Here is an 11475-nt window from a genome sequence, read left to right as displayed (position 1 = left end):
GCTGCCACCACCATGTGCCAGTTTTCCTCCAGTTGTGATGCTTGGCATTCAGGCCAAAGAGTTCAATCTCCTTTTTATCAGACCAGAGAATCTTGTTTCTCATGGTAAGAGAGTCCTTTAGGTGCCTTTTGGCTAACTCCAAGCAGGCTATCATGTGCCTTTTACTGAGGAGTGGCTTCCGTCTGGCCACTACCTTAAAACCTCTCTTGGGTAGGGGGCAGTATTTTGAAGTTTGAATGACAAACGTGCCCAAAGTAAACTGCCTGTTACTCAGGCCCAGAAGTCAGGATATGCATATTGGATAGAAAACACTCTGAAGTTTCTAAAACTGTTCAAATAATGTCTGTGAGTATAACAGAACTGATATGGCAGGCAAAAACCCGAGGAAAATCCATCCAGGAAGTGGGATTTTTTTATGTAAGTTGTATTCCATTGAATGCCTATTGACTATGTTGTGGGTTAGGGCCCAGATTGCAGTCCCTATGGCTTTCACTAGATGTCAACAGTCTTTAGACATGCTTTCAGGCTTGTATTTTGAAAAAAGATGAGAAAAAATACCTTTTGGTTAGAGGACAGGGGAAGAATGCAGAGCTGCTTTGTGCGCGTGGCCAAGAGCTCGCTGTTCGTTGTTTTTCTTGTCTATTGAAAACGGTATTGTCCAGTTGAAATATTATTGATAATTTAGACAATAGACAACCTGAGGATTAATTATAAACATTGTATGAAATGTTTCGATGAACTTTACTGGCACTATTATGATGAATTCTTCTGCGTGTTTTGAGTGCCCTGGAGCCAGTGGATTACTGAACAAATTGCGCCAACAAAACTGAGTTTTTGGGACATAGAGGGACTTTATCGAACAAAATTAACATTTATTGTGTAACAGGGAGTCTTGTTAGTGCAACCAAATGAAGATCAAAGGTAAATGATTAATTTTATTGCTATTTCTGACTTTTGTGACTCCTCTACTTGGCTGGAAAATGTTTGTATGCTTTTGTAAGTGGGGCGCTGTCCTCAGATAGTCCCATGGTATGCTTTCGCCATAAAGCCTTTTTGAAATCTGATTAACAAGAAGTTAATCTTTAAGCCGATGTATAACACTTGTGTATTATATGAATGTTTATTATGAGTATTCTGTATTTTGAATTTGGCGCTCTGCAATTTCACCGAATGTTGGCCAGGTGGGATGCTAACGTCCCACCTGCCCATAAATAAAGGCCTGATTGGTGGAGTGATGAAGAGATGGTTGTCCTTCTGGAAGGTTCTCCCATCTCCACAGATGAACTCTAGAGCTCTGTCAGAGTGACCATCGGGTTCTTGTTCACCACTCTGACCAAGGCCCTTCTCCCCCGATTGCTCAGTTTAGCCAGGCAGCCAGCTCTTGGAAGAGTCTTGTTGGTTCCAAACTTCTTCCATTTAAGAATGATGGAGGCCACTGTGCACTTGGGGACATTCAATAATGCTGCAGAAATGTTTTGGTACCCTTCCCCAGATCTGTGCATTGACACAATCCTGTCTCTGAGCTCTACGGACATGTCCTTTGCCCTCATGGCTTGGTTTTTGCTCTGACACATGTACTGTCAAATGTGGGACCTTATATAGACAGGTGTGTGCCTTTCCAAATCATGTCCAATCAATTGAATTTACCACAGTTGGACTCCATTCAAGTTGTAGAAACATCTCAAGGATGATCAATGGAAACAGGATGCACCTGAGCTCAATTTCGAGTCTCATAGCAAAGGTCTGAATAGTTATGTAAATATCTACAAACCTGTTTTTTCGCTTTGTCATTATGAGGTATTGTGTGAAGATTGATGGGGGAAATGATCATTTAATCTATTTTAGAATATGGCTGTGATGTAACAAAATGTGGGGGAAATCAAGGGGTCTGAATAGCTTCTGAATGCATTGTATTAGTGGAAATTAGATGAGGGGAAGAACTTTATTAGGCACAGCATGGAATATGCTCAAGTTCTTAATAGTCCAGCAATGGGCTTAATCTGGGTCTGGGAAACAGGTTCTACGTAAATCTCCCTTAAAACCAAATAAGAAGTATTATGAATGTGTATATCTTAGTTTAACAATTTTTTTGAGAATTGAGTGTCCTAATACATCTAAAGTCATTAATTCAATGATGGTGTTAACTTGAGTGGGCTCATTTAATCCTCCGAGGTTGACAGAACCAGCTATTTCTCAGTAAAGCTGCATGCAGCAATCTTCTTCAGTAACCTTCAATCACCTAACCTAATGTATTGTCCCTCTCCTCTCACCCTGTCACATAATCAACCACTGAATGTGTCTGAAAAATAAATAATACAATGATGCTGGTGTTTTATTATGCTCCTCGGTGCACGGAAAGATGAGCAGGGAATACGCAGGTGCAGTCATAGTACGTAGAGTGGCCAGTAGGGGCGGTATGTGAGCTGCAATTTGAACTGAATTTTAGGGCATTGGTGCATGGATGTCTGTGTTCCGTTCCGGATGGACAGGGTGGAAAATACATACAATATGACAGCCGTAGAGGTGGTTGAATGACTGAGGTGAACGTAACCTACAGCTGGGCGAGCTTGGTTCCAGTCTAGTAGGCTACTATGCAAGTTAGACCAAATGATATTTTATTTATTCCTTTATTTAACCAGGCAAGTCAGTTAAGAACAAATTCTTATTTACAATGACAGCCTAGGAACAGTGGGTTAACTGCCTTGTTCAGGGGTAGAATGACAGATTTGTACCTTGTCAGCTCAGGGGTTTGAACTTGCAACCTTCCAGTTACTAGTCCAACACTCTAACCACTAGGCTACCCTGCCGCCATTGAAGTTATGAAATGTATTTTATCTAACATTTACAACCAAATTTATATTTTAGACAACACAATAAGTTATTTAAACAGCAATTAATGCAACATGAATTCCTGCGTCGTTGTCCACCATCTACAAAATGATCACTCCTAGTTCAGTCTAGTCAAGCGGTGCCTGTGGCGTTTTCTGAGGGCGCTGTCCACTTCAGTGGTGCTGAAAGCTGATGAACCTGGTAAACCTAACCAAACAATTAAGAGAGATTTCCGTTTATGCTCAGTCACAAGAAATATCCTTTAATTGTAAGATTATGCCTATCATGCATATTCATCTGGCACTTGATATTTCTTCGCAGCAGCTGTCCTCGTGAGTGGGTAAAATAACAATTAAATAAATTGTCATGCATAATTTAACCCCATCCTGTTTAAATCCATGGAATTGTAAACCTGCATAAAATTGGATTTGGTTCAATATGACATGACATTGATTAATTCATCCTCAGGTATTAGCATATAGGCATTCAACAATGTCGCCACAGAAGTGGCACATTAATTCGCTTGTTCGGCGTTTTGTGAAGAGATCAAACAATCAGTCAGTCAAACAAAGCATAAAGGCATAATCATCTGACTTAATTTGCATCAAATGTTTGAAGTTCCTCAATCCCCACTTCATCAAATCCCACTGTTACCAAGTCAATTAGGGTTTTTCGATTGCTGTTTCCTATGACCGTAACATCTGCGCTGAAAAATGACAAGGTCTGTCAAACGTCTGTCCGTTATCCATCACCTTTCACCGGTGATCACCTTATGGATCTTCTTCGGCTCAACATCTGCGCCCGCGTCTTCTCTGGCCCAGTTGCTCTGCTCTTTAATTTTCTTGACATTATCCTATATTAAATCATACCTTGTAAATCATAATATTTTGTTTTGCGTGGGTCATAAAACTTACTTGCAGAACCATATAATTTTCGATCAGACTACCAATGTTTATCGTGTAGGCCTACCGCAATGAATTAGGCTATTCGGTGTTTGCATGAATTTAGTAACCTGCATCCAAGCATACACTGTATAGTTGTCTATCAGCCCTCATCGGCCACTACTCTAAAATAAAAACACTGCGCTCTGCCCGCGTCTCTCTCCGGTTAGAACAAATTCTATTTTACCCGGCTTCTCCAGACAGCACCGAGACGTGAAGTCTCTGCAGTCACGTGGGTCGGGCAAACGAGCGAATGCTTTATTTAGAAGGTGTGTGTGTGTGTGTGTGTGTGTGTGTGTGTGTGTGTGTGTGTGAGAGAGAGTAGGGGGGGTGTCCCTCAGCATTTTTGCAGCTTGCCATGCTTTTAGACACCGTGAGCGCTGGAGAAGGCGAGAGCGAGAGAAGGAACGCCAGGCTCACTATCTGTCTTTGAATATAATAACGGGGTTCCCAACCTTTCTTCCCTTATTTCCCCTTCTCTTTCCGTTTTAAATAGTTATTTCCCCTGTTATAAATATAGTTGTTACTTTTTCTTTAGTGTTTCCTGCGTTTTGAGGCTTCTGAACGATAGTTGTGATTTGCAGCGTTTTTGGACATTGTTTGTGGTGCCCCAATTGATTGTCGGACAGCCGAGAATGCTTGGATGAGCTGCTTCGCTAAAAGCCGGAGATGGAGTTGCTGTTGATCTGCCTTTCCCTATGGATATTGCAATGCAATTCTGCCGGAGCGGACTCCATCATTCATATTGGTAATCACCCTGGATAGCTATGCGCGGGTTGTAGTGAGACGTGCTGCAGAAACATCTAGAATCAAGACTTTGTATAGCTTAGACAAATGCATGCTATGCGCATAAAAACTGTAGAGCATGAAGGGCAGCTTCGGGGATAGTTTACGGGATAAATAGGCCTAATCTATTTTGACTGCGTCAAATGTAAACTGAAAGTTTGGATGCAGTCAATATTGGGCTAATTTCCTGAACATAGCTCTATTTCCATCTTGGTGTAGGATTTTTTAGGCTATCAAGGAAAGTGCAGTAAGTGAATGGAATATATCGATGTCTTAAATGTCGATAAGACATTGATGATGATTTTCCCCATCAGCTTTTGGGGAATCAATAGTCCCGTATGTGGTTCACGGTTTGTTAAGCCCTCCCCCTCCTAAACCGGACCGCTTGCCTTACCTTTCAATGGAACGTGATCACAATATCAATACTATAGACGGGTTTTCATTGTGAGAGATGCAGTAGGCTTCTGGTATTACACTGGTTTATGTAGCCTAAACCTCGAGGGAGCTTTTCTGTCAGTTTATGCTTGTTTGATCTGCCAGAGTTTTCCAACACATAAAAAGCACGAGTTGTCATTGTATTGGGGAGATAGATAAACTCGTGATGTTATAGGATGTTAAAAAGAGATGGCAGGATTTAAATTGATGCCCGATGTCCACAAAATACAAATTATAAACGGAACTACGCCTATAACCGGGTCGTTCCAATTAGGTGCCTTTTGAGTAGTGCAACTTGGTGGGGGGGGGGGGGGGGGGGGGACATGTTATTTCACCTAATTGTATAATTCTGTCAAAAAGAGCACATGTTCAACTTAATAAACAATGTATTTTCCCATCTCAAGTGGTTAAATAAAATAAAAAAATATATAGTACGTGCCTATTAAGTACCAAATAAAGTAACATGGTTGACCACAGGGTTGACGAATTCATCTTAAATCAGACATAAATGCCATTGTGACAGAGAATGGAAGCTTGTTCTGTGAAAACGGGAGGGGCAATTGAAGGCAAGCTTCACAAAAAAATGAAATTGTTAACATTTCTAGCCTGTTGGTAACAGGGTTGACGTGTTATGCTCAACCCGCCCAGTTTCCCACCACAGAACACCCGAAAATTGCCAAAAAGAGTAGAATCAGTTCACATGTTTTTACACTATGATTTGACTATAATCCCGTTTCGCTCAGTTGGTAGAGCATGGTGCGTGCAATGCCAGGATTGTGGGTTAGATTCCCACGGGGGACTAGTACGAAAAAGTATGAATATGTATGCACTCGTTACTTTAAGTCGCTCTGGGTAAGCGCTTCTGCTAAATGACAAAAACATGTCAAATGTAAAAATGACTATTAGATTTTCAATACTTTGTTTACTTTATTATTTAAAAAGGAATAGTTTTCCTATTTTAAAAACGAAAGTTCACATAAAACGGTTGACCTTAAAATGAGGGATATATATTTGTTTTTACCTTAAATCGTATCATTAATCACATTAAATAAATGGCACAGAAGTCAATACAACATCTTTTCCACGTTGGTTCAACACATTTTCATTGAAATGACGTGGAAACAACGTTGATTCAACCAGTGTGTGCCCAGTGGGCAATCTGCAGAAATGACTTTGTCAAAGCATCAAAATAACTCGTGCTTTAAAATGATAGTGAAAACATGGATAAATGTTGGGATTTAAGTGGGTTAAAATCTTTCTAGAATTCACAGAGGATGCACAGAGGGACACACATGCAAATATATGGTATTTCTTTGCAAGAGTAACGGATGGGCATATTCTCAACATGTAACAGGCACATTGGCTGATTCTCAAGCCAAATAGATTCGATTCGAGCACAGTGATAATGTGTGACACATGCTATTGCACTTTTGCACCACCTTTCAATAACAAGTCATTGGCTACTGCTGTATACCCTTAAATATGCCCATTACTTTGTACTTATCATACGGCATACATGTCATGCATCATTCCTCATTGCACCGCTTACTTATACGAACAGTAAGTTCTCTCTCTCTCTCTCTTCTGCGTCATTCTCCATGGAAATTCCAGTATGCTTTTAGTAGACACCAATAACACTGATAACCCAGATATCCCTGACATTACAATTAATCATGCCACTTTCTATTGTCTTACACAACACTTCTGGTTCATGGGAATATCTGTGTTTGCGGTATTGGGTTACCTCTCTTTTTTTGAATGTGCCATGGTCTCTCTCTCGCTCTCTCTCGCTCTCTCTCTCTCGCTCTCTCTCTCAAAAATAGTGCTGGGGAATTTAACGGAAGCTACACTCATGTCTCTAATGTCTTAAATGGCATACACTTGCCTTCAATGTCAGAATAAATCATGTCTCTAAAGTATATCGTCACTTTATTTTGTAGGCTTGTCATATTACTTCACTCAATGACATCGTCTGTATGTAATCCACTGTACTACAGCGTAGCCTCCATAGGCTGTCCTCAAAAGACACCAGCCAAAGAGATGCAACTGACACTCAACTTTTCCTCTTGAGGTTATAGCTTTCATAGATACATAGATTGTTTATCTCTATGTTTCCCTCCACAACACACGTCTGTTCTCAGCTTCATAGGATCCGAATTTAATCCCTGTAGCCTTTGCTTCTTTCAAGGTCCTGAAATGTAGCCTATTGTGAGGCGCACAATTAAATGGTAAATAGCGAGGAGCCTTTGCTCTCAGGTCCATACAGTATGTGAAATAAATCCCATTCATAGTTTCCAGAGCTGTAGGCTAAGTACTATACAACCAGCGTTTGTGACCATGTAGGTCTACTGCCGCTCTCCAAGGTCCTGAAATGCACGGCAAGGCGCTCAATTGAATGGCATAGAGCTTGGCACACAAAAAGTTATAGGCCTACATACAGCGTTCACAGTGGCACTGAGTTATATTTAAATGTGAACGTGGCCTACTTATGTGATAGTGTTGTTTATAGTTTTTCTGTCTGTTTTTACTTCCTTTGTACACTAGAGGGCCCTATGTTGGGTCATTGGTCACATGTCTATAGGCACACGGTGACTAGGAAATGGGAATGCACACAGGTATGAAGAGCTAGGTAATTGCATCTGCTAGCATTTAAACGTGTTATGTCTTTATTTTTGCTGCTAATACATGGGCAAAACACCAACCCAACAAAAGTTCAATTTCTAGAAAGCATTACATATTGCAAGTGTTTATGAACATTTAAAATCCCACCTGTGTTAGAGTTGCTGCAGTATTAACTATACATCAGGAACTTTTGGCAAGGTTAGGCGCTTCAGTAAAAATGTAGCCTAAATTATATTTAGCCTACACATCCAAATGGCGCAAATACCACAGTGAACAATCAATAAGGTGGTCCAGTGGAAACTGCATCATCATGTTATAAACGAATAGGCCTACAATGATGGATCAAATTAACCTGTTGGTGAATAAAAAAATACAAAAACATGGCCACAGTTCACAGTTTATTTTCCCGCCATAAAGTAAGCTTACATAGATTTTTTTTCTCCAACAGGTGCCATATTTGAGGAAAACGCTGTCAGGGATGACGAAATTTTTCAACTTGCCATTTCTGACCTAAGCCTCAACGACGACATTCTACAAAGCGAGAAAATCACCCACTCTGTAAAACGTATCGAGGCTAACAACCCATTTCAAGCAGTGCAGGAAGGTAAGTGATATCCAGCAGAATAATTTTAGAAATTGATTGCTTTGCTGTTATATTTCATTCCTTATGGCTGGGGACACCGTTTCAGTTTTGTGGTTAGTTCTGACGTCAGTGACATAATAGCGCAAGGGATACTTATCCCTTGTCAAATATTTGCGGGCATTGTGCTTGTATTATTTATTTTGATACTCCTTCCATTTCTTGCTTTCATAGTTTGGTGTAATATCTGCTAATTATGATCTTAGACCTCCATACTCACACGATCAGCCTAAGAATGCAGATGACATCATGAAATAAACCAAGGCCTAATAGCAAGGGGTCTGCTACATATGTGTATGTCTCTCTCCTTCAGCAACCTATAGTCCACTGCATCCTTTCCTTTCACAATGGTCTTGAATAGTTACTCCCTTACAAAAGTGCACACATAGTAGTATTACCTGATCTATAATAAGGTATTTCTCATTGTCATTCAGATGTGAATTCAATTACACCTCTTACTTGCCTGCATTGAAATAACAATTGATGTATTACACTTCCGTACAATCAACCTTCTCTATGTTGAAAGCCAGAAATACAAAAGACCTCTGCAATGTTTCACAGAATAGGAAAATTGTAGCCCTGAAATAAGCCCCAGGTATTACATTTGAAAACAGAAAATCCATTATTTCTGATCAAATACAATTGTATTTGTCACATGCTTTGTAAACAACAGGTGTAGACTAACAAAAAAATGGTTACTTATGTGCCCTTCCCAATAATGCAGGAAGAAAGAAAATAGAGAAATAGTAGAAAACAATAACATGGCTATATACAAGGGGTACCAGTACCAAGTCGATGAGCAGGGTTACGAGGTAATTGAGGTAGATAGGAATAAAGTGACAGATTAACAGTAGCAGCAGCGTATGTGTCCAAAAAGTCATTGCAAAAAGCGTCAATGCAGATAGGTTGATATTTGGTTAACTATTTAGCAGTCTTATGGCTTGGGGATAGAAACTGTTCAGGGTCCTGTTGGTTCCAGACTTGGGGCATCGGTACCGCTTGCCGTGCACTAGATAATAGAGAGAACAGTCTATTACTTGGGTGGCTGGAATCTTTGACCATTTTTAGGGCCTTCCTCTGACACTGTCTGGTATAGAGGTCCTGGATGGCAGGGAGCTTGGCCCCAGTGATGTACTGGGCCATACGCACTACCCTCTGCAGCGCCTTGCAGTAGGATGCCAAGCAGTTGCCACACCAAGCAGTGATGCAACCATGTCAAAATTCTGATGAGTTACAGCTAATGTCCTATGACTTGACAGCATGCTGCTGAGCCAATCCCAGTGTTTGGGAAACTACTGCATGTTGGACTTAATCAGTTAAGTTTTTGCACCGTAAAACTCGGTTGACTTCTATTTAGGGGTTTGTTTTCTTAACTTGTCCTAATTCAGAGTTGCTGCCTGTCGTCAAAACATGTAGAAGCAAACCATTTTCTGTTAACAAAATGCTTCCGCTGTCACATCTGGTGATAAGGTATCAGCTCTGAAACCAAGTTTAAGAGATGACAACAGATGTTCATTTCTGGCTGCAAACCAAACAAATTAGTGAGGACGAGTTCATATACGACAACAACAACACAAAAGTCTATTGGGTATCAAGGCTGATTGATAGTGAGCCTAAATAACCTTGCAAATGAATCCTGCTGCTTTGGCTATGATGCTTACTTTGATTATTATCAAAGCTTACCAAGTGTGGTGCAGCAGGGCCAAGCCTAACCAGCACAAAGAATGCTGGCTAGGGGAACAAGCTCCATCTGAGCACGGTTCCCTTAACGAGGGTGTGGCAGCCCTCTCATTGACTGCCTAAAGACTTAAAGGTGCGTGGCTCTCACTCTGCGGGGAGTGTGTTCTGGAGTGCACACATCATGTGAGGTATGGTTAGGGCCGATATGATTTGCAGCGTTTAAGCTTTTGGCTAGTCCTGTCGACTTCATGCATTTTTCTAAGTTTAAAGCCTGACCTGTAGAGCTCTGAAAGAGACAGGATTTAATTGGCCTTTTCTTAATAAAAGCCTCTGTGCACCGCACTCCTGTCTCCTCTGCCTCTACCTATGAGTCATTGCCCATGCCAAACCCCCTAGACAGTGTGAAGCCCCTTGCACTGTCACACCAAGTCACTATTTCCACACTAGCAGTGCTATTTCTATTTTCTGAATGGTTGACTGTGGGTGTTTTAGAACTCTAGGGGCTTTCCAGTCGATGAGGCCCCAGAATCGATGAGCCTTCCTGGGCCTGGGGTGTGTGTGAGATGAGGGGGGGGGGGGGGGGGGGGGCGGTTTGAGTGACAGTAGGGTCATGTTGGCCTTTTGCTTTGCTCTTTTGCTCACAGTCACCCCACTGTGACTGCCACTCAGGACTGCCTGGTCTCATAGACTAGACGTGACATAGTAAATGTAAATCCACCCATTAACTATTTATAACACCTGTTAACTATTCACTGCAGCAGATGAGCGTCTATTTTAGTCCCCCATTTGAAATGCAGTAATATGTTGAGTGCTTTGCACCAATATCCCCCCATCCAACACCCACTACTACAACTCCATTTTCATCAACCCCTCCCAAGGTAAAAGTTGAGGAGAATTTAATTGCTCTGAGGTAAACCCATAGACTTAACAAAACGCACCTTCTACAATACCTGTAAGGTTCCCTTTTACCTTCCTACACTGGCTCAAATAACTCAAATAATAGCTCCTTTTTGAGTGTTGGCGTGACCAATCCAATATCCCCACCAGATTCCCCATTTATGACAACTCATTATTCGCAGCGCTCTAAACATGATGGAAAGCTGTCCTTTGACCATTATTGTTACTGTGGTTTAATAAGTAAAGGTAAATCTCAATAATGGATTTCTTTGTGTCTTTATGTCTATCTCCTGGATGTGAGGAGAATGATCATTTCATTTTTCCCCAGGGCTGTTAATAATAACTCTTCATTGTAATTGCAAAATGTAGATTTCTGCCTAAATAGACATACCCAAAAGTAACTGATATTCATGTGTAATTACATGATTATATTTGGAAAGACAACATCTGGGAGATTATGAGGAAATGATCAGAAGATAGATAGGAGTTACATAGTACAGGATACACAAGATCAAGCACACACAAAATATAGTTTTTTATTTCTTTTGAAAGTAATTTTTCATTGACAAGCTATAAGTGAATTATTGATGACTAGAGCTGAAAACCCATTAGATGGCTTCCACAACATGTGAACAATACCAGAAA

The 11475-nt window shown here is 40.8% G+C and overlaps 1 protein-coding gene across 2 annotated transcripts in view; it reads left to right on the top strand.

Moving 5' to 3' along the window:
• Positions 1–4154: 4154 nt before the first annotated feature.
• LOC109899747 (glutamate receptor ionotropic, delta-1) overlaps positions 4155–11475 on the top strand; it is a 472062-nt gene continuing 464741 nt past the window's right edge. For both annotated transcript variants that reach the window (XM_031835660.1, XM_031835661.1), the window contains exons 1-2: positions 4155–4518; positions 8062–8217. In XM_031835660.1, the coding sequence (XP_031691520.1) occupies positions 4440–4518; positions 8062–8217 (235 nt within the window). In that variant the 5' untranslated portion in view covers positions 4155–4439. The remainder of the gene's footprint in view (positions 4519–8061; positions 8218–11475) is intronic.

The sequence above is a fragment of the Oncorhynchus kisutch genome, linkage group LG11, assembly GCF_002021735.2.
Source record: "Oncorhynchus kisutch isolate 150728-3 linkage group LG11, Okis_V2, whole genome shotgun sequence".
NCBI lineage: Eukaryota > Metazoa > Chordata > Actinopteri > Salmoniformes > Salmonidae > Oncorhynchus > Oncorhynchus kisutch.
This window is presented reverse-complemented; position numbering and strand designations above follow the sequence as displayed.